This window comes from Planococcus citri, chromosome 3, assembly GCF_950023065.1.
Source record: "Planococcus citri chromosome 3, ihPlaCitr1.1, whole genome shotgun sequence".
NCBI lineage: Eukaryota > Metazoa > Arthropoda > Insecta > Hemiptera > Pseudococcidae > Planococcus > Planococcus citri.
In genome coordinates this window covers 39,215,293-39,240,887 of record NC_088679.1, presented here as the reverse complement: position 1 = coordinate 39,240,887, position 25,595 = coordinate 39,215,293, and the positions used below count along the sequence as shown (strand labels likewise).

Below are 25,595 nucleotides of genomic sequence, written 5' to 3'. Positions count from 1 at the left end.
GAATGGGATCAGCATTCACAAAATAATGTTTTTGTGTCACAGAAGTCCATTTTCATCGATTTTACGCGTGTTTGATTTTTTTTTTCAGTTTTAATTTTTTTTACAGACTATAAGGTCATATCAGCCAAAGAAAATTCAACGAAATTCACTCAAATTTGATAAGTATTTATGTTTGGTTTGGCGTAAGATTGAAGGGGTTTGAGTGGAAATAACCTTGGCTCAAAATGTGCGTTGTCCTAATTTTTAAAAGAGCGAAGTATCGCCTGATTTCATTTAATCAAGGTAATGACTTTTAAAAAAAATAATATCTCGAAAAAATTGTAATCTCCATAGTAAGAATGACCCTTAACTCAAAATTAAGGTCTGCATAAAATTTGGTCAGAATTTTTTGAGATTTTTTTCACAGTCCACCCTTCCACCCTGAAGTACATTCATCCACCGCTTTGAAAAAACAAAACAGAAAACGCGTGATTACGAAAACGTTTGTAGTCTATTTTGTACTCATAATCATTTCACAGAGCGAAAATGATATCTGTACAATACGATCAGACCAATTTAACCCGACGTTTTTGTTACGAAAGCAAAATGTATGTAAATATTTGTCTTGGATTTCGATAGGTAGGTAGTTAATTATGATGAATAAATTATCGAAATAATGAATCCGGATATCGTCAGCTCTTCATTTACTTAACAACATTGGAATGAAAAATTTGCATCTGATTTGTTACAAATCGTAGTATTTTCTGTTTGCGAAAGAACGGCAATATTTCAGTTCCACTCTTCTCATAAAATAATGTTTAAAGATGTTCATGGTTCAAAAACTAAAGTGTCGGGTTTTATTTGCAAATGGCGTCTTTCGGTTTAAAAAAAATTGAATAAGTCTTACGATCAGACTTATAAGCTAGGTGTAGCGGCGTTGTATTTTTGTGACAAATCCGGAAAATGTTGTGAAATAAAGATTTGTTAAGAGCTCTGTCTGGCGGCTGATTGTTTTTTTCTCATGTATTCTTTTGTGTACGTCTGCGAAAAGTAGGCTAAGAATTTAGCGAGAGACTATAAATGACGTAGGTAACTAACTAAAAAGAGGTTTTAGACGTTTTGAGACATCAACTAATTTTATTCAGGAGAAAAAAAAATTCACAATGGAATGTTCGAGTGGCGTTATCGCTTACAAGGACACGAAAAAGGTAAATAATTTCCTCGCGTTTTTAATCATCACACATTTAGAAATCTTGTTGCTTCTTTAGAGGATTACGAAAAACTAATTTTCACCAGATTACTCGCGACGCTTTTTTTCCAAATAAACGCGGTTATTCTTTTGTTGACGATCACAACAGTGAATAAGCTTTGATGTTAAAAAATAAGCTTTTAATAAAGAGACCAAAATACTTTGTCGAAACACGATGGGAAAAAAACGAAAATACGAACAATAACGCGTGTAAATGAATATTAAAACCTTTTTAAAATTGGCGTCGCGAAATTTTATAGCTGAAAAATTAATATAAAATATAATAATTTCGTGACAGTCGCTTGTTAATTATGTTTTGAAATTTAATTTTGAAAAAAAAAAAGGTAAGTTTCATTGTGAAATGATTTAATAATTTTGGAAATATTCAGAAAAATATCGTTTTTTATTTGTAATTGAGCGAAAATTTGGTCTTTTGAAATTTCGTCCGAAATTAGTCATGTAAATGTACATTTTTTAAAATGTATTTTTCACAAACGTTGAAATTTTTTTATGATTTCGTAACTAATTAATTTTAATATCTACTTATCGCCTTTGAATATTCTTTTTTTACTGGTTTCAAGTAGCCTACAAATGGAAATTTTCTCGTTGGAGACTCTCCCAACGAACTAAATTTTTTTTACCGATTAAAAACCGAATTCCGTCTGGTGGAACCATTTTTATTTGTATAGATTGGAAATCTTGAAGTTGTAGAATTTTTCTACGAAATTATATCTTATTTACACTGATAAGAATAGGAAAAGAAAAATTTGAAAAAATTTTTAGAGAAGAGAAGTTTTTTCTGAAGGCCAATCATGAGTGTTTTTTTGCCTGAGAATTGATTAGAAAACTCTAATACAATATCAGGAACTAAACAGAATTTTTTGAAAAGTCTGACATATTCTCAAAAAAATAATTCATCAAAGGGCAGGTTTTGTTCTTTGGACTTTCTAGAACCCATCTAAAAAAACGCGAAATTTTTATCAGCATTTGGTGAAAAATGAAAAAATTAAAGGAAAAAAACACAGTTTAGCCCCTCCTCCCCTCAAATACTTTCATTAAGTAGCTTATATTTATGCAACTTTTGGGCCATTCTGGAGAACTCAAACTTCGTAGAGCCTTTAAACTTTTTGGTTGGGTTGTTGAAATTTTTAAAAGATCTTCTTTTATGAATCTCCAAGAGAATATTTTTCAAAACGAAAATTTAAAATAATCATTTCACAAACCAAATCTAAAACCTCCATACTAACGAGTGTGATAATCTTGTAATCTTATAAACACCCATAAAAAAGTTTTTTTCTTTAAAATTTTGAATTAGAAATTTAAAATGATTCGTCTTACCTGATTCTCTATCCCAATAAATAATTGGTTTGGGATACGCTTCAACGTAGCATTCTAACGTAACATTGGTACCGTAAGGTGCTCCCACAAGCTGATTAGGAACTTGAATGACTGGGTGAACTAAAACAAAAAAAAAACAAAACAAATACAAAATATAAAATTTGAAAAAATTAGGAGCTGTTATTTTCTAAACAGAATTACACACTCGCAGATGAGCTTAATTTTGAGCATGGAACGTAGGTAGGTAGCCTAAATAGGCCTATTCATTGATAAAGGTAACAAAATGTAAACAAATCGCTCGTAGCAGTCACCTGGACCCGGCAAATTACGCATTCCAATAACTTGACGACTTATTCAATTTGCGACATGATCCTCACAGATGGTTTTATGTTTATTAATGAAATCTTAGACATTGATGTGGTATGTGGAATTTCTCATATTTGAGGAGTGAATTTTATTCACCCTAGGCATACCAAGATTAGACGTAAGAAAATCAAATTCCACAAATTCCATCGTATTAAATCCGAGTTTTACGGAATTTTACGTTTTCATTATAAAACCCTTTGGATAAGCAGTGTTTTTGTTGACGATTCGCGACATACGCTAGGTATACGTATTCTACCTCCGTATATAGCATATACATACCTACCTACTTATATATCGACTTTCAAGAGAACCTTCAAGGTATATTTTAAACCATTGAAGAGATATTTTTATATATCTGTCTGAAAATCTTGCAAAATTCCGAGAAAAGTTATTTTTCGTGTATTTCTTTTTTTTTCTCGAATTTTTCCCCGATTGTGAAACGTTTAGCGATGTTGAAGTTTTTTTAAAATGATTTATAAGTTCTTATTTTTTTCATACAGATTGAGATGTATACACGTTACACGTGTACGACTTTTTGTTTTCTTTTATGTATCGTAGTATCTTTACCGAACATATTTATTTGAGCAGTGCTCATTTATTTTTGCTGAAATGAAAACAATTAATAGGAGTATCAAGTTGGTCTATATCGTTTCAAAATCGCAAAAGAGTGGACCTGGAAAGATGATACATTTTTGCGACATCCCCTCGAAGGTGGGTCATGCATTTCCCGACTTTACGAAACCGTCATCACATTTTTGATTTTTTGAGATCGAAGAAAAAATATTTTTTGAAACTTGCCTGTTTTTTTTTTCAAAACAGGTTGGTAGGGGTACCAAAAATATGCTCTTTTGAAGGCTTATATTTTTCCTTCAAACATACCTCTAAAGCTGACATTTTTTCTGGATGACTTTCAAGTTCTACCTCCTTATTTGGACCAGTATCGATGTTGGGGCAAGAACTGATATACATCTCTTGAATTCTCACAAAATTCTGAATATTTTTCATTTGAATTGTTTTTCGATTGCGCGACTTGAAAAAATCGGAAATTCAACTTCTGGAACCATTGTAGTGTTGAAGATAACTGGATGTGAGTGGTTGCGGGTTGGTATTTCAAGAATGATTCAATATGAGTAATTTGATACCACAGCCACTTCCCTACCCCTTTCCGGTAGGGACTCACCTGCCAAAACAGATGATAATGGAGGTACTTAATTTTCATAACTTTGAGAACCTCTGAATTGGTTTTGCAATTCGATTTCAAAAATGTGATGCTGGTTTCGTGGTCGGAAAATGGTCCATTTTCGAAGGAATATCGTAAAAATTTTATACGTCCCCGGGTTCATTGTTTTGAAAAAATTTTCTTTGGTGCCCCTACTAAATATTCGAAAATTTCTACGAAAACATTCGTAATTCTCTTTCTGGTGGTATTTTTATTCAATTAATTTGCGCATATTTCTTAGAAAAGCACCAAGGCCGAAAATAGCTTATGTTTAGGTTATGCTTGTAGAAATGTCACCGTAACACTGTGATGTGAATAATTCCTCATCAGATGTGTAGTGATGTTGAAAAACTACATAGGTTACTCTACACAGAGCGTCCTATCGAAATCTGGTATGTTTCAGATGTTCAAGTATACGTTTATTATTTTTATCTGACCTTTCTGACTCTCATTCTCTGTCTATAGGTACCCCTAAACATTGCCAAGATATTTACCAAAAAATTGAAAAAGATTTTCAAGAGCATCGAGTACGAATATGCACCTTTTGTATATGCGACCCCCTCTGTGCTCCTCCAGTTTCGCAATTTAGAAAAAAGTTTGAAAAATCATGTTGGTGTGGCATGCGAATTCATACTAATTCAAAGTTGCTGGATTAATTTGAATCTCGTAGTCTACATTCATTTCTCAGATTAGATCCCGCAGTGTTTCCCGATCCTTCCATTATATTATGAAACAAATAATTGAATGATAATAGTTACCTACTATACCTACCTAGTCTCTCTTTGATCAAGCTTGGCAGTTGGCCCCCTATTCAAACCAAGTTGCTCGTCTTTTGTGCCAGAGGGTGCTCAAATTTGAAACATGGCAGATGTTTGATCACCCTGTATGTAATCAGCACATCATACGTGTTTTTTCCTCTCATCATATGTTTTTATAATAACACGTGGCAAAACTTTTTTTTCAGTTGTTTTTGGCATGTGATAATTTGAAAGTTTACTTTGTTATTCGCTAACTAGAAAAATTCCTTTCATCGTTGAAGTTAAACAGACAACAGCATTAATTTACAAAAAGTTAAATACCCCCGAAAGAGAAAAGACTTGATTAATTATACGGGACACTTTGATAAGTATGGGATTACACCTTTTCTCAGATTTATCAAAGTCCATGAAGTTCTCTCACCGCAATTGGGTTAATTATACAGGAAGGATTTTCGAGCAAGTTTAAACTCATTTTTACTATATAAGAAAAAACAAATGAGAACCCCGCCACGTACCCGTTGCACTGTCTGTTTCCTTGGTTGTGATTTTTTTTTTCGGTTCGTGAAAAAATTTATCGATTGTGACGGACGACGTTGAAGTTTTTAAGATAAGATGAATTTCGCGGTAAACTTTCTCGTACAGTTCGTATTTTTTTAAATTGGGGTTAAATAAAAACTTTGGCGAACGTTGGCCATCATCTTTATTTTTTAATAATTCGAACGAGAAAAAAAAACTACCTATGTTTTCAGAAAAAAAATACGAGATGAATAGATATATAAATCGGGGTTTCACTCGTATTTACGTGTAGGGTGTAGGTACTAGGTAGGTGTGGATATGAACATATGTAGGTGGTGGTTTGATGGGTAAGTTACTGTATGTGTTATTACCTATATCTATGTACTATTGGTTCATTTTCAGGTAAGATATTAGCCATCGTATAGTGTGTAATTCGGTTGAAAACTCGTAATGAAACAATATTTTATCATTTATGTCTACGAAACATTTCCGATATAGTGTTTCAGAACAACAATAGTACATTGGATTTCATAAAAATTTTGTCATTTATACGGTAAACCATTGAAGTTGACGTTTACGGCTGTTATTAGGTTTCGGTAATGCTGATTTATTGTACATTCAACACGTTCATACCCACTCAATCTAAGTGTACGGTTATAGTGAAGCAGAGCCGCGCTGTAAAGAATAGCGATTGCCATTCTTGAAAGCGTGGCTATGCGTTGGTGAAAGGTCTCGTCAACCTTTTTATCCATGTTTCAACGTTAGTGACTTTGCTTGGCTCTGCGCGGCTCTGCTTCACTATAACCGTACACTAAGACAAACGGTCTCTCGAGAATAAAACGGTTTTTTCGTTGAAGTAACTTTTATACTAACATGAAAGAATATGAAAAGAAACATTCGGAAAGTTTCTTTTTTCATAGACTCTACACATATATGTGTTTTTCTATCTGATACTCGTGTTGTTGAACTTGTTTCTTCGTAAAAGTGATAATATATTAGATCTTCTTACGTCGTGGACCATATAAAAGATTTATTTCATTTTGTTACCTACCTACACGTACTTCTTTTTTTTTCATTTTTATTTTCATACATAAAATCGATGAAAATAGGAAGTATTTTTGGTAAAGTGACGCGACGTTTTCTAAAATATTCCACGAGGAATAGTCCTTTGAATCAACTGATAGCCGCCCAGACACAGCCAGACGCCTTCGAACGTCGAAAATAACCCTATTTTTTCAAGATCATGGAGAAGTAAGAGAAAGAAGAAGAGTTCGTGATATTGAAAAAGTAAGGTAAATGTAGCCTTAGAGCAATGATGTGGGTAGTCAATCGGTACTCGTCAGTTTTGAAATTTATTTTGAATTTTTCAACAGAAATTTCCCTTCATTAAAACTTTTGAATGTGTAGATCCTCGAGCGAAAACAATATGAAAATGATACCTACACTATGTACAGAAACGGTTGAAAAAAATAAACTGTCAAGTGGCACTGGCGATACACTTCAATAAAATTCTAGTCTCGGAAATTTTCAATACGTAAATAAAAATAATGGCGAACTGTAGACAACAGTTGGGGACAGAGCAGACAACCAAAATACAAAATCTTAATATTTTTGTAGGCCCTAATTACCTAATTTATTTATTTTTTCATCTACAACATTTCGAACGAATAAGGAGGAAACAGATAGGTAAGTATAAAATACGTAAAAATCATACGCGAATGAACTACGTATAAGCAAACAAAAACCGTTTCAAATCATCAGCTGTCATTACTAGTCGGGTTGTTTTTTGTGTGTGTGGTTACGGTTACCTATATAACTAGATATTTTGACAATACTCTCCGTTAATTTATCGGGACATTGACATAAGAGAAATTAGATATTAAATACTGTTCGCATGATTGCCCACGTGGGCGAATGAAATTAAATGTCTCGTATAGATATCTAGTACGTATACAAATAAAACAAGAATATACCTACGTATATTCAATATTAATAAGGAAAATTAATCAACGAGAGGGGTCTTTCACGTTGAAATTATGGTATGAAAATTGAAATACACATGTACCAGGGCTCTGTATATAAGATACCTATCATTTTACGCTTTAGTTAAAAAGACAGTTTCGCTAGTTAATGAATTGTAAATAAAGTGCGATAAAATGCCGCGCTGTCGCGTATCGCACAAACCTTATGTAATAGAGTTTCGTAGAAATTTTTCCTTTTATCCGCAATTTGTTAAGTTCTCCCTAAAGCTTTCGTCAAAACAGTTAAAATACCAATTTTGTTTCTTTAGTAGACAATTACAAGTATTAACGTAATCGAATCGCTTTATTTACATTTACTCGAATGTAAGTTAATTTTTCAGTTGAACAGATGAGGAATTTTCATTTTACTTGCGAGTAAGGTTATCCTTTTTTTTTCTCGTCACGATTCGTCGAATTTATTCTTTCATAGTTTTTCACTATTTCAATGCTTCGACGAGTTTCGCTATATTCAAAATTGTATCAAATTTTCGCAAAGAATTAAGTATACCTAATACTTATTATTGGAACTATTTTGTCGACGAGTCGTGTTCTCTGCTTACTTCCGATTGCTTTTCAAAAGTAAAACCTACGTTTCTACTTATGTTTTCGTACAATATATTCGATTAATTTTAAAAATAATATTATGGTGAAACATTCATGTGAAAAAAAAATGTATATTTTTTTGGGGGGGGAGAATAAATTCTGAGGTTTTATGATTAGGTTATGAGATCCCATGCGGAAAAATGCCAATGGTAATTACCATTGGTACCATTGGTATTTTCGACAAGTATCAGTGGTATTTACCAATGGTTACCAGTGGTGACTCATTTTCAAGTGGTTACCACTTGTTTGACTGAAGTATCAGTGGAGACTTCAAACTTTAAAAAACACTTGCTTTGTCTGCAGTGATGAAAATTACGAACTCAGGCAACACATTTTCATTTTTAAAAAAAGGGAACTCTTGGTCACTACCTAAAGCATCATTACTCATAGGGTAGCCATCAAAAAAAAATTCAGCAGCCCAGTTGATTTGAATTTTCCATTAGCTTAAATGCAAAAAGTGCACCTTTTCAAAAATTTAGCCTCTGTAAAAATTAAAAAACTTTTTCTCATAGGTGTCGAAAAAGTCTCAAAACGCTATGGCAGTGAAAATATGACAAAACTCAGGCTTTATAAATGTACATTTTTAGCTTGCCAGCTGTCCAATCGCTTTTGTTTACAGAATTTTACGTTATTTGTCATTTTTTAAAATTTGGTGCCACAAATACCTACACTTTTTTCGTTCATCTTGAAACTACATATGTCTAAAAAAGCGATGATAATTCAAAATATATTACTTTTTAAAATGAAAGATTCTCAGATATTCGGTTGCCCAATCTTATTTTTTGAAACTTCCATCTAGTTTCCTTGAAAAATGTAGACCTCTATTCCCCATATTGGCATTGAAATGGGGCCTCGAATCGTAATTGTGATTGAAACGATGACCAAAACGTAATTTTTCTGACAATTAGGGACTTTTTACAACTGGCCAATTTTTGAGCTGAAATTTAACTCACTAAAAAAACATGTCAGTCAGACCTCAGAACCAAATTTTGAGCTGACAAAGTTGATTTTTCCACTGTTGGTAAATTTTTGAAATTGAAAAAAATATCCCGAGCTGATACGAAGCCTCCACCAAAACTTAAATTTTCTCCAGAAATTTCGAACCGCCCTAGAAGTTGTTTTAATCAACTTTGGCAGTTGAATGTTTAATGTTCGACGAAGGTAGCAGGACTTTTAAACCCGTCACAGCAGAATTCGATGTTGAACTTATAACAGGATTGAATTTTCAACTTGTTTTGGAGTCTCTAGATCGGCTGAAAGATTGTGGAAACCGATTGGGAGGTCGACTTTGAAATGTAAACCAATTTCAGATTTTTATTTCTTTACCTTCACTCTTTTTGTAAAAAATTACCTCGTTATAGTGAAGTTTCTCTACTGTGAATATGAAGCGGTCATTTGATTTTTTTTCGCTAAAATATTCATCTTCAATTTTTCAGATCCTTGTTAGATCCCGTACTTTATGATTGCACTACTGAAAATTTTTTGAAAGGTACCTCATGATTCTCCTTGATTCAGTATAAAAAATGAGTTAAATCAAGATCTATATGTAAATAAATTTCCAAAGGAGCACTCTTTCATTCACATTAATTTTGACGAAATTTAGATTTAAATTGCGGTTATTATTTGTATCGGTTTTTATTGATAAAAGCTTATTTGCAATTACGTTTTACCTATTTTTAGGAGTCCAAAAATAAGAAAATCTTCATATTGATGAAATGATTTTTTTTTTTCAATTTCAGGTCACTCTAGATCGAAGAATGAAGATGAAGAATCTCGTCCGATTGTTGAATAGATCCATGTAGGTAAGTACATTACTAGGTTCTTATTGCTGTGAATTTTGTTTGAGGTTCTCTTAAATTTCATAAAGATTAGAAATTCTGGCGATACAGTTGAGGAAAGATTATAATCCCAAAACAGTAATTTTTTCTTTCTCCTAGTTAACAGGTACTTTTTTGATCAATTTCCCTTTGGTATTATTAATGCGTTAAATGTGAGTATAAACTTTTGATCACATTTGTTGAACATAAAAATTAACGCAACCCCACTTAATCCTTTATTAGCCGGTAAAAATATTTAAAATTAGCATAATTCGCTAGTCATTTTTTTAATAAGGCGAAAAAATTTCACGCTTCTTTTTCATTAAGGCATCAGGTTTACGATCCAAAAAATTAAGATTAAATACCACGCTTAATTTTTAATTTGGACGCGTAAAATGAAGAAGAAATGTAATTTATGTCATTATTTGCATAAATAATGAGAAAACTTGGAATTTCTTTATCCATTTTATCCTAATTATCTTTTATTACGGTAAATCCTTAGTGACGCAAAAACAGATTTTAATTTTTCTTTTAATATTTTTCTATGACGAACGTAACCACAGCAGTAAATATTCGTTAGTCTCCTATCAGCGGGCTTTTTTTCTTTCTTCGTTTTTTTCTCTACTTTTTTTTTGGCGAGAGCGAATTTTCGCGAGGAATTTTTTTTCGGGCCAAAGTTATCATTTAATAAGTTGTTCTGCAGTGATTTATTGTACAATTTCTTAATACCGCATTGTAAATTAAAGGTGCAATAATGCTATATTATAACTTTTTTTTTCGAAATGTTTTTAATGGCTGAAAAAAATCGAGTCAGGAAATTTTCGGCTAGGTAGGTATCTTGTGCTGGAAATTGCGATAAAAGTATAATTATAGTTAGCTAGGTTGACGAGTATACTTTTAAGAGATAAAAATACCGCAAGCCTGGTTCGTATAGTATTTTCAAATTCGCGAGGTTTCAAGTTTTGATTGGTACTCGGCGTGTCCTTGTCGACCTTCCTTAAATACGGAGTAACCACGCGTGATATTTGGATTCTAATTATGTCATATATTTTTCTCACGTAATCTGCAAAACTTTCCTCTCGAAACCGCAATCATACGATTTGAAATTCCTTTTCGCCGTTTAATTCGCAAGTTTAAGGCGTTTAATCTATTACTTATACATACGAATTATTCAATTTTACCGCATTCAATGTGTATTTTAAGCGATGTAATTTTGGATATGTTAAATTAATTGCTCATTTTTTACGTACTTAATGAAATTGGTCGTGTTTGGTATTTTTTTAACTCTATCGCGTTTTCAAAATTCTCTAGATAGATTATTTCTCTATATTGTTCTGAAAATGTAACACCTACGTGATTGGTAGATTATACCTACCTACTTAAGTTAAAATTTTTGATACCATTATTATAGGCACATCAGGGGTATAAGGGAGTTTTATTCAGCGATTTTATCATGAAAACGAGAACTATCGGAATTCGAAAAGTCATTTTTTTGGTATTAAAGTCCACAGCACACATTCATTAACTTAATTACGTCGAATGTAATCAAGAATAAAATGTAAGTATTAAAACAAAAAAAAAGGAGAAAAAGCAAACACACAAAGGGTAAGAAAAATTACTAAAACAATCTCGAATGTAAAACTAGAAAAGTCTGATAAAGAATAAATGAAAAAGGGTTTCTTCGATAGGAAAAGCAAAAGATTTTTACTTACAGTGGACGCTGATTGTAATCCTTTTGCTAACTGATGGTGGTATTCCGTTTGATGCTATACAAAGATAAGCTCCCATTTCTGTTCGACTCAATCGCACCAACTTCAACACTTCGCCTTCGTGAATGTTTACTGTTGGAAAAAAAATATCGGAGGTGATTTTTTTAATATTTCCGATTTAATATTCGAAATAATAGATATGATGAAAGTTGCAGTTTTAGTAGGCAAATATCTATACGCAGAGGAAGTTTACTTTTAGCTCACGTTCAAATTACAAAAGGTTTCGGTCTCATTACTGTGACCGTATTACTACACTAACATGGTTAGAGGAAACCTATATCCTTTTGTTTTGCATTCACATATGGCTCGAAATTCTGAGAAGACTTTCAATCAAATGTACTGAAATTCACGATGTAATAATTTGGGATTTTATGCATACCTAGATACGTGGTTTACGTACATTTTACGTATAACATTGTCATCAGAATTTTGATAAATTTTAAAAAAAATACTGCGTTGATTTTGAACGTCATTTTTATGAATATTGAATATATGTGAATGAAAAAAATGAGATATTAAGAACTTGGTGTATGAAATTTTTTAGTTCAAAGTAGGTAGGTACCTAGGTATACTTAGTTGAAATTTCCCTAATAATGAATTAAAATGACCGTGACTTACCTCTTTCTTTTGCTCCTGCCTCTTTTTTTATTATTTCCTCATTATCTTCGCGACGCCACGTTATATGTGGCTTAGGGTAACCTCTAGCTTTGCAAACCAGTTTGACTGATCCACCCTCTGGTACCATCATATCACTGGAAGTTTCTTCGTATACTATATCGGGAGGAATCACCACGTCTAAGTAACCGATCTATAACCAATCAAAATGAAAATACAACTGTTAAGGATACGTTGTCTACTCGTATGATGTTTCAAAATATTTTGCTACTGAAATTAGTATTCGGTGATGAAATATTATAGGCTGATTCAGCATATTTCAGTCTTTTCAACCCGGTAAAGAAAATATATACGCTCTCAGAAAAGATAAATTTCCGAAATCGTAGTTTTTTCGCTCTAGTTCTCAATCAACCTGTTCTAGAAAAAACGATCCTCTTACAAAAGATAGTATTCGAAATTCTACATTGACTTTGCCTATTGCTATCAAAATTCAAGACCACTTTTAGGGTTCTACTGAGTACTGAGCGATTGAAAATTTGCAAATTGCTTATTTTTGGGTAGATTCGTGTTTTGAAAATATTTTCATCTTGAATATTATGCGTATTAGGTACTTACTTATGCCAAAACACGAATGATATCATTTCCGGAACTGGAAGAATATTTTTGAAAACGGCGGGCTTAATTTCTTGGCCACTAATGCCAATTTCAAAAACTCGAGAAAAATAGCCAAGACCTTACTAACTTTTTTCAAGTTTTTAAAATTGACAATAACGACCAAAAATTGAACCCCTCCCCCTTTCCTTGTATTCAAAATGTTCTTCCAGTTTCGGAAACTTTATGTTTTGATGTTTTGACAATGGGTAATATTCGAGAAGAAAATATTTTCAAAACACGATTTTAAGCACTTAGGTACCTAAAAATGAGCGATTTTCGAATTTTCAACCACTTATTAGAACTCTAAAAGTGGTCTTGGATTTTGATGGCATGGCAGTGGACTACTTTGAGCAAAATCTCAAATAAGTACCTACTCCCTGTTAGAACAATTCATTTTGAAAATGTCCCTTCTTTGAAGATTTACTTCTTCGCTTCTGGGCGCACCTGTGAAATCAATTTTTTTCTAGTAATTTTCAACTCAAAATTAACGTCTCCTCTAAATTCTGTCGAAATCTTTGGACTTTTTTGTTCTCAACCTCCCCTTTACTTAGGTACTATTTTAAAAAAATCTATTGCAATTTCACAAAAAATGGCCCCCACCCCCTCAAAATTTAGTATCAATGTACAAAAAAGTAAAAAATGAAGGGGATTCCTCAAAATTAACTAAAAGAATTTAAAAGCCCCAGAAATTGAATCATGGTTGATTTTTTTAATTCTAGAAAAACTGCTCAAAAACTAATTTGGAATACCTATTGAGAAAATTTTAAAAAACAGAGGCCTGTGAATAAGGACAGTTTTTACTATAGCCCTCTTCGCTCTCTCAAAACATATAATTTTTCAAAGGTTATAATGTGAAACGGACAAAACGTAGGCAATGATCATCGTCGAAAAAAATGTCTCGTATATTCAGTGGAACTTCAATGTTCAGTATCCCAGGATATTTCATGTTGTGTTACAACTTTCAAGTAGGTACGTTGCGATTCTTGCTTTCATATCAAGTGTACCTTTTGTGGGTATACGTAAGTATAAGTAAAAGAAACACGTAGGAAAAAGTTACAAAGTTATAAAAACTCGCGAATAAATATGTTTACCCCATCGAATATGAGTTGAAAATGACTCGTTTTCAATATTTCTATCCACACAGATGAAAAAAATCTCTATAGCTATATACCTACCCACTCGTAATACCGTGTAGGTAGGTACGAAATGCATCTTTTTCAAACACCTTATTTCAGCCTTTTTGATATTTTTGGAGAAATGAAATTATACGATATATTATTTAAATCCAACTAACCGCGAATTCTCCCCCGATTTACCTCATTATTCTTTCCTTATAATAGCTGAAGCTCGGTCGAAAAAGGAGACATTTTTCTTCATTGCTTTCTCCATTATTTTATCTTGCCAGAACACGCCATCACAAATCAATGAATTCTCACCGTCTTTTACTTTCTTTTCCACTCTTTTTTTCTCATTTCACCTCTGATTTCGAGTTCTCTTCTGGCGTGAAAAAAAAATTCCTCAGAACACTAAAAGGTTCTTGCGTATTTTAGTTATCACGATTTCTCCTGTAGCATTTTGCTCGCTTGGTTATAAAAATGCGAGTTAATTTATTGTTATTACTAAATTATTGCTATAACTCTCGGATCGACCAAAATAAAAGATTTTTTTTTGTTAAGGTTGTCGTAAAAATTTTCCTTATGCATTATCAGTTTTGCGTTTTTGATACTAAACTTTATGAAGAGAGAAAATTACTGTAGCTGAAAATGTCAACAAAGGCAAGTAGATATATAGCCTGTAGGTTGTAATATTTACGATGCTGTGGAATTCATTTTCAAATTTTGTACTGCGAAAGATGATCAATGGAATTGTTATCTAAAATTTTCTTTGCTTATTGATGAAGTACGCGTGTACCTGGATTTTTTTTCAAGTACTTAGGTTAGAAGTTCTTGACTGATGTTTGATTGAACTATTCTATCTAAAGGAATATTTAATAAAATTTTGAAACATTACATCGAGTTCGATGCTAAATGCAATGTAACTTCCAAATTAATTTAACGCTATTGAAACAAGTCCACCAGACTAACTTTATTTTTTGATAGAAATTTGAGCGAACCCTTTTCTATTAACAACACCTTTGAGCCTCAATCGAAAACAGATAAGCCAAAAAGGCTGTGTAGAAAAGACTCGATGACTCTTAGTTTCGCTCAGCAAAAAAATTTTAATTAGATTATTTCAAACAATTAACATTTAAAGATAGGTCAATACAATAAGGCAATGACGGGTGAATTGAATTAATTTTATAAATATTGGAAAACAAAATTTGTTGAGTGAGTGTCGTGAAAAACAAGGCCTGTAAGAACTTCGGAATGGGATAAAATTTAGGTCTATAGTGTCATGTAACAATTCATTTTCAAGTACCTTCACCTACCTACCTACCTACTTATTTTTTTTCTCAAGAAATGAATCTCGAAAAAAAAATAAAGAAAAACAAAACTGAAAAAATATAAGAAATTGCATGGTACATTGATTCACCTATAATAATAAAAGATGACTTTATTCTTAGCGCAAAATTTATTTTCATTCTTCTTTCGTCTTATTTATCGGTTCATTGTAATGTATTCCATCGAATGATGTCAATAATTGAATTAAAATGGTAAAATTTTTCTTTACATTTTTTCATCTCTAGAAGAAAGAAAAAGTCTATGCTCTTAATGTAAATATACATTTCAAACGAAACGAACTGAAAGCTTTTTTGTCATCTATTGCTGATTCCTTTTTATTTACGTACATTATCAAGGGTAATCAGTTTTGTCGAATGGATTTCGTGGCTTTAATTCAATAAGTCGATCGATTTCGGACTTTCTTTTCTGTAAATTTACATATATTTTTACCAAATTCGGGAAGAAGAGGTGAAATTATATCATTAGGCGATGTTTTAAGGAAAACGAGCTGAAATTAGTTTGAAATTTTTACATTTTCTTCTCCTTCCTTTATACCTACCTTTTTTTTGTCCCTTTCTCTCTCTCTTTCAAGAAAAAAGGTGTGCTGCAGGAGTAAAAAGTGTGGGCTTTTAATTCCTATATCTTTGCTTGACATCAAATTTCTGCTTTGGTCCTATGTAGGTAGTAGGTACCTACCTATATAAGTATATCTATCTATTGTAATTCAGAAATAATTTCAATGATAAAAGATGGTTAAACTGATATGAAATCTGAAAATTGACTAAAAATAATCGAACATATCCTACCTAATAAAAATGAAGAAATACCTGTGTAGGTGGAATTGAGATCCCATCTTTTAAATATAATTACTATGCTTCATCGAATGTTAAAATTTTCCCAGTTGGTTCGCAAAAAATATACCTACAAAATGGCGAGTAGAACAACACTGAGCAGTCCAATTATGAGTTTTTTTCAACCTCCTCCCTCACATTAAACTAGCAAAATATAATAAATAACGCAAATATTGATAAAATCAATTTAAAATGAACGAGATGTCGGATGATAAGATGTACACATCTTGTTGTTTGATTTTTGATACCTTGGGTAAATATTTTTTCTTTTGCTTCATTTTCATAAAATGTGTTTTGTTTTGATAATTATCTTGCCAATATAGCCCAAAGTCGACGATCGATATAAATAAAAATAATGTTGTTGTAGTGAAAGATGACGTTCCTTCAAGACTGTCTAAAATTTTTAATTTTCAACTCTATCACTTTCGAGAGTATCCTCAACACCTACTCGAAGTGGTATTTTTTGAGCCATCTGAATGCTTGCTCATCCATAAAAATAATCGCGGTTTTTCGTCTGTTTTCAAATCTCTGTATCAAAATATTATTTGCAAGATGAAAATGCGTTACTATCGTTTAATTAAAAAAATAGGTATACGTATGATTACCCAACATCTACCTACCTTTCCAATGCTTTCTATACTGTATTGATTCAAATGGGGTACCTATAGCCTGTACTAGTCGCGAAGTAAATTCTTATGCATGAAAAGTTGAAAGCCAATCTAACGTACCCCGGCATCGTTTGCATTTCGTTCATAAATTACCAATCACTGACCACTTGGACCCAGTTTGTTCAAATGTACTTCAAAATTCTATTATATCTGTGTAGGTATCGGGTTAAAACGATAATAGTTAGATATTGTACGGATGAACATTTCCTATACTTGAGTGTTGAGAGCTAAACCAAAACTTAGGCTTAAGTAAGCGAATTTATTGAATAATTAAATGATAATATTTTAATGAGGGTATACGTATTTTCGAGTTGAGAAGGTAAAGCGAGTTAACAGAGAGAATGACATAGATTTAAATCTAATCTGGTTAGTTTTTTTTACTGGAAGGGGACGATGAAAGTTGTGAATTTAAATTGAAAAAAAAAATTCATTGTTGAGATTTAGTTAAAATGTAAATTGTAAAATGTAAAATTTTTAAAAACAAATCCTGCAAAAAATTATGATTTCCGAGAAAACTTCAAAAAATACTATTTTATTCAATGAAATTACGAGTAGGTACCTAATTAAGAACGATTTTTTTCACACGTGCTTCTTCATTTTTTTAAGCTGAAAAAAACATGGCTGGCATGTTTTATGAATTATAGAAGTTATTAAGTCAAAATGGAAAAAATGGCCAAAAACTTACAATTTTTTTTTATTTTTTGAAGTTGACAATAATGAATAAAAAATTGGCACCGCGGTGTTCCAAAATATTTCCCCAGTTCAGGAATGGTAGGGTATCTTTCAATAGGTATTTTAGCATTTATAATTAATGCGAAATATGTACCTATTTGTGTAAAGAAGAAATTTTCAAAACACGAATTTACCCAAAAATGGACGATTTGCAAATTTTCAATCGCTCAGTAGAACCCTAAAAGTGGTCTTGAATTTTGACAACAATAGCATAGATCGATGCAAAATCTCAAATACTTTCATTTGGGACTGAGCTGTTTTCCCCAAAACAGGTCAACACACGACAGGAGCGAAAAAACCTCGATTTTTTCTAAAATATCTTCTGTTTGAGGGTCCATACCTCCTTCCAAGGGCTCCTACGAGCCTTTTTAAAATTTGAACTGAGAAAACGTAACGTTTTTGTTTTTTGGTGTAATGTAAAATAATTCGAATTACCCATACAAAATATCTAAAAATACTCTGTCGTATCCGTGCCTACACTTTTCGCTTGCACGAAAATTAAAGAAAAAAAAAACACGAAATAAAATTACCTGACTTTTCATCGGATCGGTATTAATTTGACACATATATTGACCTCTATCTTCTTCTTGAACGTTCTTTATATGAAGATTCCAAGTTGATTGATCGTTATTCGATACCCAAACTCTTGGATTATGTGTAATTACGTGATCATGTATTGCTTGTATAGCTTTAGAATCTGTTTTCACCCAGCCAATCTGAAATGTATGACGAAAGTTTTAAGCAGTCGCATTGATAAAAAGCAGCTTTCACAAAAGAAACCCATTGGGGGTAATTTTTTCATTTCTAATTGACGACAATGTACTTTTTTACGAGCTTTTCAGATTGCTTGTAATTTATTCATACTTTTATGGAACCTTTAAAAAGAAGACGTGATTAATTTTTTAGTGAATTGTACACGTGATACTGAGACGATAAACGAATTAAATTGCGGTTTTGTTATAAGAAAAGAAAAAAGCAAAACAGAAGGAGAATTGTCATAAGTAAAAATTTATCGCGAATACGATTTTATTCTTCGTGTGTTTCTCAAAATTACCTTCTGTTTATCAATTTATTAAACTCATTTTCTTGCTTCTGAGTTGTTGTTGTTTTTTTTTGTTTTTTTTTTTAGAACCAAATTATTGGTGTAAATTTTCCATGACATGGCCGAGCAATTCTGCGCTTAAGAATTTCATAATTTTTTGATGGAAATACTTCCATCTTTAAAGTAAGTAGGTTACTAAACGTGAAAAATTAATCTACTATTTGATCAAAATCCTTGCGACTGAATTGAAAACACGAGTAGCATCTTCATTTGAACTTTTTGTTACATTGTGTTGGAAAGTTGAGTTACCTAGTAAAGGCATTACATGATGAATGTTTTGAATAATAAACTGCAGTCGTTTTTAATGAAAAAAGTCATTCTTTACAATTGGTTTGTGCTAGTTTACGAGTAAAAAAGAACTTCTCGGTATTAAATAAAAATTAAAACTTTGATAAAAGTTGGTAATCCCGAATGAAATTCCATTCGCAACCAAGAGACGTTAACTTGAGGGAAAAAATTTTCGCTTACCCTGTATCCGCCGAGGTTTAAAACTAAGCAAGTGAATGTAGCATCTCTCCCCAATGGTACAGTTTGATTGGCGATAGGTTGAATAAAATCTGGCGGTTGATTTAATCCTGTAAACATAATTATTTGTATTGATAAATTATTAGCGAGTTCAGGTAAGTGTAGGTATACCTAATTGGTGGCTAGAAAAATAATGCTTATTCAACAAGAAAAAACATTTCGAGTGGGTTTAATTTATCTTTTTTCCCCTAAAAGTCAATTTTCAAATACTTAGTTAATAAATATCTCCGCATTTTTTACAGACATTGCTGTTTATTTTACTGCCTTATTCTTTCGCGGTTAATTTGTATTTAAAACCTAAAAAAAAAGAAGCAAAAGAGGAAAAGAAAAGCTACTAAATGTACATACTTAAGATGAATTTTAAAGCTATTAATCAAGATCTCATGATATGAAACCACAATGGGGTGCAGAGGTTAATACGCGTTGTTAGATGGCAGCCAGTTATATAGTTCATCATCATTAAAGTGGGATGCTCACTGCTCAGTCGGGTTGTTACCATTGTTGTTAGGCCTTAGTTAAACTCATGTTTGCGTAATGTTAAACGTTTGTAACAGAAACGAACCTTTTACTTTTTCTCCCTTCAAAAGAATTCATTTAAAAATTTTCCACAAAAACTTACACGTTTTACTTGTTAAAAGTGTTCAAAAACAAATAATAGCTTATTTTAAGTCTTTTTTATTTCAAATTTCTTATTTCGAATGAATTAAAAGCAACATCCATTTGAGAAAGGGAAGAACAAATATACAATCGTCCATTTCACACGTGCGGTGCTTATTTTAAATCCAACTTGGAAAATATACGACCTCTAATAAAATTTTCATCCTTATATTTTGCAGAAACGACATAAGTGGAATTTGTTCCAAAGATGTTTTTTTTTTCATCGTATTATTTTGGTTTTAATAAATTCTATTAAAACAACAGAAACTTTTCACTGGAAACATAAACTGAAAAATATATTGTCACGTCAAAGAAGTAAACTGTGAAAATGGTGATAGTGCGAAAATGTATGGTAAAAAGAAATAGAAACACATTGCCTTATTTTTCAAGCAAAACATTCATACTAATTTTAAACGAAACACATTCCAGAACATATGTATAACTTTTCTCAGTACTTTTTTTTCTGCTTTACATGCGGCTCACTTTTGTTTGAATGGAAATAACTTTGGTGTAGTTTTTTTTTTCTTACATACTCGGATAGAGCTTAGAATCACACGAGTGTGTAGTAAATTATTATAAAAGTTTTCAAAAGAAAATCAATTCGACAAAGTCTTCTAAATATAGAACTTTCTTCTCCTCAAATCGTCGTCGTTGCAAGAGAAATATACCAATGATGCGAATACTTCCTGGAATATCAATGAGACATCACGTATTATCGCATATACACCTTTTTTCTTAGGTTTTGCGAGGGAAAAGTTTTTTTTCTTCAATATAAATATGTACATTTTTTTTCAGCACCTTCTCTTATTTCTACCTACGAGTATGTTGTGCTTATTCTTGGAAAATTTGTAAATGACATTTTCATGTAGTTATCGAAATCAGATGGTTTATATTATCAAACGAAATGTTAAAAGTTCTGATAAAAGTGCTCGGTTGCTCTAAAGGTACATACATATTATCTAATTTTTTTGTTTTTCGTCTGAATTGCTGTTTTTTTTTAGACCTATATTACGATCTATCAGTTTTCAAAATATCAGAATGGTATGAAATATTAAAATTATTTATGTAGCATAAAAATTCTATTTTTCTCTCAAATCGGTTACAAAAGTTGAAAAAAAAAGAGTGACATGTATGTAGGTACAAGGGTCTATTGAGAACGAATTAATCATGTTTTTAAAAAAATCATCATTGAAATTTTTTGAATTGGGTTTCTTTTTTGTAATCCAAAAAAAGTGTTACAAAATTGCAAAAAATTGCATCTCGTATGATTATCAGCATTTTTAATGGAAATTGGCTCAAAAAGCAAGGAAGCTATAAAAGTGTGTGATCTTTTATCTACCTTTGCTGACCGATGTAGGTATGTTTGTAAAATGTAATTCATTTTTTTTTAATTTTTGAAGAAACGGTGAAAAAAATAATGTACGAAAGAAATGGCATTTCTATTGGACTAACATAGAGTGATTATATCATGTGTCTACATAAGAAACGTTATTTGAAATTTAATGTGTGATTTTGGTAGGATTTTTCATTCTGATCACAAAAAAATAATTAAAAAATCTCAACGTGTGAATTTTTTTGTAAAACCAATTTTTTGATCGAACGTTTTGTCCCATTTTTTTGAATAACGATGCAATGCTAACAAATGCATACTCCAATAAAAATGAATGGATAAAAATAAAATTGTTGGAGGTAAAATTTTCTGCCCATAGAGTCTAAGTATAATTGTGAGTACCCCTTTTTTTTTGCGAGTTTAATAGCTGAGACTAAATGTTCTGTCTCAAATATCTTGAAAACTACATAAGCTATTTTTCGAAGAAAAAATGGATGCTCGAAGAGAATTTTATGGTCTCTAAATTGATCTTCATTCATTTTTCTCGTTGGATCTTTTATTCGTTCAAAAAAATCGGTTTTTGGCGAATAGAGGGTCCTTCGAAAAAAATGAATGCAAGTTAAACCATGGACTGCGAAATTTCTTACCGTGAAATCTAGTTGGTTTTTTGCTGAAAAAAAATAATTAGGTATGTACTTGACACTCGTACGTTATTAGACAACATCAGTTGTTTTCGTCCAAAACTCATCCTCCCTAAAAAAAAATCAAATTTTCGTTCCAACAAAAGGTCCTAAGAAAAAAAAATTTGGAGCAAGGAATTTTCTGCGAGCAAAGTCCAGTTACATCTTTTTCTAAACGGTTCAATTTTCAAGATATTTGTGATAATTATGAAAATGAAAGTTGACGTCCTAAACTTCAAGAAAAAATATCTCGAAAAGCAAACCGCTTATAAAAAGTACGATTAGACTTCACTAAATAGGAAATTTTGTGCTATGTTATTTTCATTTCTATTCTTTATTTTTTGCAAGGCTCTTCGTTTGCCTAAAAATCTCAATTTTCACTTTTAAAAAACAATAAAAAAAATTGAAGAAAATTGACTGAAAAAAATTTTACGTGAAAAATCAAGTAAGAACTTAATTTTGAAACACGAATTTTCAATAGATTTTGTCCTCGTTTCGCTCAGACAGGTTTACTTTTTTTCAAATTTGAAATTTCTACAAAAAACCATCATCCAAATCCAATTCTGAAATTTTGAAGCTAAAAAATACACTTCTCACATAAAAAACACTGTTATATTCCGATGCACAAATTTTCTAAAGTGTTTCCCGCGTCTCGCTTAGGTCAATTTGTTTCAAAACAAAATTTCCATAGTCCATAGGTAATAACTAAGTGCCATATATTTGAAATCTCTTCTTAATAAAACGAAGCCTTACATAGTTATTTGAAAATCCCAACTTTACATCTACGTCTTAAATCTTACAGATGTTTGAAACCCTAGCCCTTGATTTTCAAAAAAATGGGAAGATACAGAAACATATTGCGTTGTTGTTCCAATAGTAGGAGGAGGCCTCCTTATTCTGGAAAATCGACACCATACGAATTGAAAAATGTTATGAGAAGTGCGAGTGTTCTTTTTCTATTTTTTAATCCCCCCTCCCCCTTCATTCCAAATTTTTAAGGCGGAATTTCTTCTCTAGAATAGGTACTTCCGCTTTTACCTTCTCACATATCTGCTATTCTTTAATCTATTCCATTTTGGATCTACCTATGTGATCAATTGATCATTTTTGATCATTTTCTAATCATAAATTTACCTCATTTTCTATGATCTATTCATCAGTCTTAGTTATCATTTGAGGTGTGATATTGATAGAGCAAGAAGAGGCGTTAATTATGAATAAAAGGCAAGACCGTTTAAAAAATAATTTTTCTGGATTTTCATTCCCGGATTTTCCAAGAATCGGATTCGGAATTACACGGAAACCAGAATAAGAACAGCACAAATACATACGAATCGTAGGTAACTTAATTCCAAGACGGTATACAGGTAATTGATGAAAACGTATCAAGTTCGCACTTAAAATCACCTCGCGGTCTTACAAGAGTAGGTAAGTAAATGAATAAAATACTCGGCGGAAATAAATCATTCTTCATTAAAGTAATAATTATTCAGGAATATGGGCTGTGACTGTGTGAAAATAAGAAACGAATGCGGATTTAGTGTGGTTTTAAATTAACTTCTCCTTTAACTGACAATATGTCATTCTCTTAAGACTTCTTGCGCAGTCCCCTTGTTTGGCGGCGTTGAAATTATTCGGGAAAAGAAGTTGGTCGGAGAGTGATGGAGAAAGAGAAAGTATGGCGAGAAAGAAAGGAAACGTCAGACGGGTAAGGATCTTCTCAACCATGAAATTAATTTACGATCGAGAAGTATAAGCTCCAAAGGGTAAACTACGATAGAAAATCAGAGTATACGTCCCTATTGTCGTCTCGTCCTGCGATTTCATTTTACTTTAAAATTTTCCAAATATTCGTATTATTCGAGCTGTGGCGATGATGGCGCGGCGGCTTTATTAAGTTTTTTTTCTTCGTTGCCCTCCCCCCTCCCCCTCCCCCCCGCCACCGTCGCCGCCACGGGCGCGAGCCGTTTATTATTTCAAATGATAATCAGTTCAATTACTGAAACGTTAAGACTCAAATTCCTTTATTGTCGACAAGGAAATTTAAATAATCTTAAATCAAATTTTATGTATTTTAATTTATTCCGCGCAAAATTAATATTTCAGACAACGGCTGTAACATTTTTTCTCGCCTCATTAATTAGAGTCTGCAGAAACCATTTGACAGTGATTTGTTAACCGACTATCACCTAAATACGTATTTTCCGCCGTCTAAATCTGTGTCACATTTTTATCAAATTTTCGCACAGATATAAGGTAATCATTTCGACGCTTGCATCGCGTACTTTTACCTGCTTTTGCCGGCGAAATGTCTACCCTAACCTTTGTAAATTCCGCTTTTCTGATTATTTCAAATGATATATCGTATACGGCGAGCGTACAGATAAAAGGATAGGATATTTGTTAAACGCAACTCGCAGTTGTAGTCTCTAGTTTGTTTTGATTTTTTAGGTACATATATTCGCACAGCACCGCGAAATCCTTTAATGCGCTGCTGTTTTTTTTCTCGCTATCCTTGGTAAGTATATGAAAGATTTTTCACGTGTCGCGACATGTACACGTACCATATCGTAGAGATGCTAGAAAAGCAGCAATTTTTATTATTTATGATCTGTGTGTAAGTACAACTTTGTACTAGAATGAAATTTACATTAACGATTATACGATGCAAACATCAACTTGATTTTCACGACTTGGAAACTCACATGTATAATGTAATGAATATATGCGACAGTGTGCATGGTTATTTTATTCTCAACAATGCACATTCAAAATGAGTTGGGCTGTAGCTTGTTAGATTTATACATACAATACCTAACAATGAATTCGAATATAGGTAGTTATACCTATTACCTACGATACCAAATCTCCTATGTTCCAATTTCTACGATTTAACTACATATAATTCATGAAAAATTAAGATTACCAGATTGACAACACTCATTACTAAACCGCGTAGACCACATAAATCACCTTATAAAAGGATAGGTATAATATCAAAATCAATTTTACACATTTTACAATGCAAAATACGAGCAAATACTGCCATAGATACCTTATATCCTTTCAGATGCTACGTTTATACAATATCGAAACAAGTAGTTAACTTTTATGTGTTTTTTTCCTTGCCTCGAAATGAAATTAAAAAAGCTGTTTGGTTTTGGAATATCGAATGTAACGTTCTTCTTATTGAATATAAAAATTGAATGATTGAAAGGATTGAACGTTGAATTGTTACGAGCAGTCTAAGTATGCAGGACACGTTTGAAATACGTAGAATTCTCGCCTAACCGAAGAGGGAAAAAATGGAAAAAATTGCGACAGTTACCAGATGTTCCACCGGTTCTTCTTTGCGTGCAGAAATAAGTTCTGTTTATGAGTTCCTATCACATAAATGTCCTCCCCAGTAATAAGTATGGCGAATATTTATGATCTCGACGTTATGCAATTTTATTTCTGTGGTAAAGAATAAATTAGATGCTGCATCTTGTGCAAAGTACTGAATCTCATTCGTCATTTCTTTTTTGTATTTTTTTATATTTTATTTTTCGTTGCTTGTTATTTTTTGCCAGCATTCGGTATGCGGTGTTTCATACGGTTTTATTTGTATTCTAAAATTTCTTGGCGAGTGTTTCTGTTATGATTTTTCGCGCCATGATGAATTCGTGTATTAAGTTCTGTGTATATTGCGGCCGAAGGCGAAGG

General features: G+C 32.1%; 1 protein-coding gene and 1 long non-coding RNA gene across 2 annotated transcripts in view; one reads left to right on the top strand and one right to left on the bottom strand.

Annotated features, from left to right (window-relative positions):
- Positions 1–25,595, top strand: part of LOC135838439 (uncharacterized) — a 220,964-nt gene that overhangs the window by 29,933 nt on the left and 165,436 nt on the right. The window contains exon 2 of the long non-coding RNA XR_010557411.1: positions 9,789–9,851. This is a non-coding gene — a long non-coding RNA (uncharacterized LOC135838439). The remainder of the gene's footprint in view (positions 1–9,788; positions 9,852–25,595) is intronic.
- The window catches only part of LOC135838436 (lachesin-like), a 38,556-nt gene that overhangs the window by 8,191 nt on the left and 4,770 nt on the right, over positions 1–25,595 (bottom strand). Inside the window, exons 3-7 of the mRNA XM_065354069.1 lie at positions 19,167–19,273; positions 18,127–18,312; positions 12,254–12,443; positions 11,579–11,707; positions 2,567–2,686 (exon numbers count right to left, since the gene is read on the bottom strand). Coding sequence (XP_065210141.1) covers positions 2,567–2,686; positions 11,579–11,707; positions 12,254–12,443; positions 18,127–18,312; positions 19,167–19,273 — 732 coding nt within the window. The remainder of the gene's footprint in view (positions 1–2,566; positions 2,687–11,578; positions 11,708–12,253; positions 12,444–18,126; positions 18,313–19,166; positions 19,274–25,595) is intronic.